This window comes from Cebus imitator, unplaced genomic scaffold, assembly GCF_001604975.1.
Source record: "Cebus imitator isolate Cc_AM_T3 unplaced genomic scaffold, Cebus_imitator-1.0 Scaffold392, whole genome shotgun sequence".
Taxonomy (NCBI): domain Eukaryota; kingdom Metazoa; phylum Chordata; class Mammalia; order Primates; family Cebidae; genus Cebus; species Cebus imitator.
In genome coordinates this window covers 1926765-1932764 of record NW_016107707.1, presented here as the reverse complement: position 1 = coordinate 1932764, position 6000 = coordinate 1926765, and the positions used below count along the sequence as shown (strand labels likewise).

The window sequence follows — 6000 nt, the reverse complement described above, 5'->3', positions numbered from 1 at the left end:
CAAGTCTTACTCTGTCACCCAGGCTGGAGTGCAGTGGCGGGATCTTGGCTCACTGCAACCTCCGCCTCCCGGGTTCAAGTGATTCTCATTCCTCAGCCTCCTGCGTAGCTAGCATTACAGGCACGTGCCACCACACCAGGCTAATTTTTTTTTGTTGTTTTTTTGTATCTTTAGTAGAGACGGGATTTCACCATGTTGGCCAGGCTGGTCTCAAACTCCTGACCTCAGGTGATCCACCCACCTGGGCCTTTCAAAGTGCTGGGATTACAGACGTGAGCCACCATGCCAGGCGGCTTTTGTTAATGAAAGGTATGTCCCTTCTATACCGCTTTTGCTGATGATTTTAATCTAAAGAGATGCTGAGATGCTGGATTTTGTCAAATGCATTTTCTGTGTCTATTGAAACGATCATGTGATTTTTGTTTTCAATTTTATTTATGTGGTGTGTCACATTTATTGACTTGCATATGTTAAACGATCCCTGCGTCTCTGGCATGAAACCCACTTGATAATGGTGAATTATCTTTTTATTTATTTGATATGCTGTTTGATTTGGTTAGTTATATTTTGTTGAGAATTTTTGGATCTATGTTTGTCAGGGATACTGGTCTGTAGTTTCTTTTTTTCTTACATTCTTTCCTAGTTTTGGTGTTAGGGTAACCCTGGCTTCTTGGAATGATTTAGGGAGTAGTCCCTCTTTCTCTCTCTTTTGGTATAGTGTCAGTAGGATTGGTATCATTTCCTCTTTGAATGTCTGATAGAATTCAATCTTGCTGCTTGTTATTGGTCTGTTAGGGTATCTAATTCTTCCTGATTAAAGCTAGGAGGGCTGTATCTTTCCAGGAACGTATCCCTTGCCTCCGAGTTTTCTAGTTGATGCACACAGAGGCATTCATAGTAGCCTTGCAGGATTTTTCTGTTTCCATAGTGTCACTTGTAACATCCCCCATTTTGTTTCCAATTGAGCGTATGTGGATCTTCTCCCTTTTCTTGGTTAGTCTCACTAATGGTCTGTCTGTTTTGTTTATCTTTTCAAAGAACAAGTGTTTTGTTTCATTCATGTTTTGTGGTGTTTTTCGTTTGTTTCAGCTTCATTTAGTTCGGCTCCGATCTTTGTTATTTCTTTTCTTTTGCTGGGCTTGGGTTTGGTTTGTTCTCGTTTCTCCAGTTCTTTGAGGTGTGACCGTAGGATGTTTGTGCTCTTTCGGAACTCTGATGTAGGCATTTAATGATAAGAACGTTCCTCTTAGCACCACTTTGGCACCGCAGGTTTTGCTAGGTTGTACCATTATCACTCAGTTCAAAGAATTTTTAAATTTCCTTCTGGATTTCATTGTTGACCCAACGATCATTCAGGAGCAGGTTGTTCATTTCCATGTATTTGCATGATTTTGAGGGTTCCTTTTGCAGTTGGTTTCTAGTTTTATTCCGCTGTGGTCTGAGAGGGTACTTGATAAAATTTTTAGATTTTCTATCATATGGTCTGTCTTGCAGAATGTTCCATGTGCTGATGAGTAGAATATATATTCTGTAGTTGTTGGGTAGAATATTCTGTAAATAACTATTAAGTCCATTTGTTCTAGGGTATAGTTTAAGTCCATTGTTTCTTTGTTGACTTTCTTTCTAGTGCTGTCCATGGAGTATTGAAGGCCCCCACTATTATTGTGTTGCTGTCTGTCTCATTTCTTTGGTGTAATAGTACTTGTTTTATAAATTTGGGAGCTCCAGTGTTAGGTGCATATATACTTAGGACTGTGATGTTTCCCTGTTAGACAAGTCCACTTATCATTGTATAATGTATGTCCCTCTTTGTCTTTTTTAACGATGTTGCTTTAAAGTTTGTTTTGTCTGATATAAGAATAGCTACTTCTGTTCACTTTTGGTATCCATTTGCATGGAATATCTTTTTCCATCCCTTTACCTTAAGTTTATGTGAGTTCTGACGTGTCAGGTGAGTCTCTTGAAAAACGGCAGAAACTTGGTTGGTATCAATTCCGCAGCTCTGTATCTTGTATGTGGAGCGTTTAGGCTGTTGGCATTCCGCGTTGGCATTACGATGTAAGTACTATTCATCATGCTAGTTGTTGCCTGAATACGTTGTCATCTTTTTTTCCTTGTGTTATTGTTTTATAGGTTCTGTGAGATTTATGCTTTCTGGAGGTTCTGTTTTGGTATAATTTGAGGATCTGTTTCAAGATTTAGAGCTCCTTTTCACAGTTTTTCTAGTGCTGATTTGGTCAGTGGTAAATTATCTCACTGTTTGTCTGAAAAAGACTGTAGCTTTCCTTTATTTATGAAGCTTAGTTTAACTAGCTAGAAAATTCTTGGCGTGAAAAATGTGGGAGACGAGGGATAGAGGAGATGAGAGCAGGAGTCGTGTCACGAAAGACCTGTCTGAAGAGAAGATGGCAGAAAGACCTTCACGTGGACAGAGCACCAGCCTGCCCCTCTGGTGTGCCACCACCTACGCATGCCAGAGCTAGGGCCAGAGCCACGGGGGGCATCAGTGGGCCCCCCGCCCAGCCACGGCTCCGGGGATCATCTCACCACCCCCAGCTCAGACTCCTAGCTTGCGGAGTCTGCATCTTCAGGATTTCATCAGAGCTAGTCTGCGGTCAGCTTCAGTGGGCTGTCTTATCACCTTCTCCAGGGCGCAGTCACTGCGATCGCGGCCACACGTCGTTCCCACTGGGCGAGCAGGGGAGGTTCACAGTCCACATTTTCTAACGGGTCCTTTCTCCCGTCATCCAAGGAGCTCCGGGTCCAAGAACTGATTGAGGAGCCATGATTTCTTTTATGATGGTTCAAGTGAGACTTGTATTTGGTAGACCCAGGTTTTTCCCTTAATCCACATCAAATGAGACTTCCAAAGGCTGATCATTTGTTCCAGCCCCGGGGACACCACAGTCCGTTAACCAGCACCAGCATCCCTGTGCGTGGGCCAGGCCATTTGAGTACACGTGGGCTGTGCTGCCCACCACGGGGCACCATTGGAGTCAAGGAGCCCAGGCTCAGGGCTGACAGAGAAGAGCTCCCACAGAAGTCTTCAGAGATGCCTGAGATGAGATCAGGTTTGATGGAGCTGGAACAGCAGGCCCTGCTGACTCTGGAACTGAATAAATCAAAATTCCCCCCTCACACAAAGCTGCCCACGGGAGAAGCTGCTGGGAGTAGCATGCAGGCTGGTAAGTGTCAGGACGGTGGGAGGGGAGCCTCAGGCAGGTCTCAGAAGGCCTGAGCCAGCGCTGTCACTGTCGGCCCTGGCCCACCCACTTCCTCTTCAGAAGCGTGAGAAGGCTTATTTCACTTCCAGTCGAGCCACAGGTAAAGACAGTGGTCCAGTACGCTTTAGACACGTTACAGTAACAAAGAAAATGTGCGTGCACAGCGGTGTCCCTACAGACAGTGGAGGCACATCGTAGAGACACCACAGACTGTGGAAACCGTAACATCATCTTCCACAGTGAGCCAAAAGAAATGAAGAAAGTAGTAGTTGCTCTGAAAGAATAATATAAATCAGAATTTTTAGAAATCCAGAAATAAGGTTATTGGAAAAAAAAGTTTTGAAAAGAAAAATGATAAAAACTCATGAAAAAAATTAAAAAGAGAAAAGAATATTTCAAAACTGCAGACCTACACCAGAAACAACACAATGGATGAGGACTGAGAAATAAGAATGAAAAGAGGAACATTTTTAAAATCAAAAAGAAATAAAGCAGAAAAAGGCGTTGAAGCCTGGGCGTGGTGGCTCCCGCCTGCAATCCCAGCACTTTCGGAGCCTGAGGGGGGCGGATCACGAGGTCTGGAGTTCAAGACCATCCTGGCTAGCACGTTGAAACCCCTTCTCTACTAAAAATACAAAAAATTAGCCGGGCATGGTGGCAGGCACCTGTAGTCCCAGCTACTCGGGAGGCTGAGGCCGCAGTGAGCCAAGACTGCACGGTCGCACTCCGGCCTGGGTGACGGTGAGACTCCCTCTCAAAAAAGAAAAGAAAGGGAAAGAGAAAGGGTTTGAGAGGAAACGATTCAGAAGGTGGATGATGAAGATTCAGTGTACCTGTCAAGACAGATTCCTCAAGAAGAAAACCAAAGCAATGCAAGGGGCCGACTGGCATTTATTTCAAGGAAATATCGATAACATAGAAGACACCTTAAAAGTGTCTATTAAAAGCATATATCAGGAACTTGGTAAAACCAGCCCAAACTGGTCAACACTAAGAATTACTGCATCTTAGGCTGGTTAAAGATAAGAAAAGCAAATCATAAATAAGAGAACGATATTGCAGTGAAAGTATTGGACTTTGCAGGCGAAGAAGTCGTCTTTGGGCTGTCTGAGCAGAGCAGGCAGGGAAGGAAAAGTCGATTGTCCTCAGACCTTTGCCAGAGCCAAGGAAAGGAAATGTGGGTCAAGGGTTTGGTCGCCAGCCTCATCAATCTTCTAGGAGTAAAGGCTGCAGACAGATGGTGACGGACGTGCCGCGATCAGGAGGAGCGTTGGTCCCTGGAGAGCAGACCTTGGCTGGCAGACGCTGGGCGCTGGCGGCACGGCACATGTCCCTTTGAGCATCTCTGCACCACAGAGCAGGGCCCTGCATGTTTTCCTTCGAGTCAAAGAGGCTGGGACTCAGAAAGAGACCACGTCCCCTCTGAGACGCCGGGTAGAGCCTTTACTTCTGGGGCAGCCTTCTGCGAGTGTCACTTGGTACAGGCCATGGTGTTTCCGTCGGCATTGGCCAGATACGATTTCGAGTAAAATCATTGGTCAAGGCCTTGACCAAGGCCATTACTGTCCAGTAGAAATAGAATGCAAGTCATATCCGTAATTTGAAATTTTCCCATAGTCACATTAGAAAAGGAAACAGGTGAAGTTGTTTTTAATGACATACGTAAGCGAACCCCGTTTTATCAGTTCACAGCCTCATTGCTGTGGCAGTGTAACTGAGGTGGACCTTAGGCTAGTCTCTCGCTTCCTTCTCAGTCTTTGAAATCTGGTCTCAGGTGGGAGCAGCTGAGCTGCGGCCCCGGCGGCCGCATTGGAGGGTGCAGCCTGGACAAGCTCCAGCAGCTGCACACATGAGGGCTTGCAAGGCCTGTGGGGACGGGCGCACGTGCCTTACCACCCATGCGTGCCCTTCAGCGACTCCAGGCGCCCCAGAGGAAGCCGCTCAGCTCCAACAGCCGGGGAGGCACACCGCCGGCTGGGTTGTGCTGCAGGGCAGGGCGGGGGCTCAGCGGGTGCGTGCGGGGAAGGGTGACAGGAGCAGGCCATGCGTACACTCTGCCCCAGAGGGTACTGGACGGCAGAGGTCGGTGGCATGGAGGTGAGTGCAGTGGAGAAAGGCATGCCCAGTGGGGGTGATGGAAAAAGTGGGGTGCCAAGAAGCAAGCTGCTGTCGCCTCTCAGAGCCCGCGCTCTCCCGGGGCTGCCTCGTGCAGCCCTGCCAGGGACCATGAAGCCCGGGTAGGATCAGAGGCCGCCGGCGCCTCCTTCCTGTCTGGACCAGCTCTGTCCCCCACCCCTGTCTTTGGTCCCGCAGGAGCTGGATGGCCTGTTGGAAATCAACCGCATGACCCACAGGCTGCTGAGCCGGTACCTGACGCTGGACAGCTTCGATGCCATGTTCCGGGAGGCCAACCACAATGTGTCGGCGCCCTACGGGAGGATCACCCTGCACGTCTTCTGGGAGCTCAACTACGACTTCCTGCCCAACTACTGCTACAATGGCTCTACCAACCGGTGAGCGTGCCTGCCATGCAGGCGCCCGCAGGGGAGGAGCTCGGGGACCCACGCCCCGCAGGCGTCCTCCATGCCACCAGGTCCCTGCCTCCCCACTCTTTCTGCTCCCCATCACGTCTCACAGCACGCAAGCCACGCGGGCCCTCCATTGGCTTCCGTGTCCACCCTCGCGTGGACAGTCACTGCTTTGCACATGGAGCTTGAGTGGGGCTGCATCTCCTGGCTTGCCGTCTGCCTGTCGGTGGAAAGGGGGTGCCTGCTTC

The 6000-nt window shown here is 48.4% G+C and overlaps 1 protein-coding gene across 3 annotated transcripts in view; it reads left to right on the top strand.

The window, feature by feature from the left end:
- Positions 1-6000, top strand: part of CYFIP1 (cytoplasmic FMR1 interacting protein 1) — a 106870-nt gene that overhangs the window by 69950 nt on the left and 30920 nt on the right. For all 3 annotated transcript variants that reach the window (XM_037731343.1, XM_017508504.2, XM_017508505.2), the window contains one exon: positions 5538-5737. In XM_037731343.1, coding sequence (XP_037587271.1) covers positions 5538-5737 — 200 coding nt within the window. The remainder of the gene's footprint in view (positions 1-5537; positions 5738-6000) is intronic.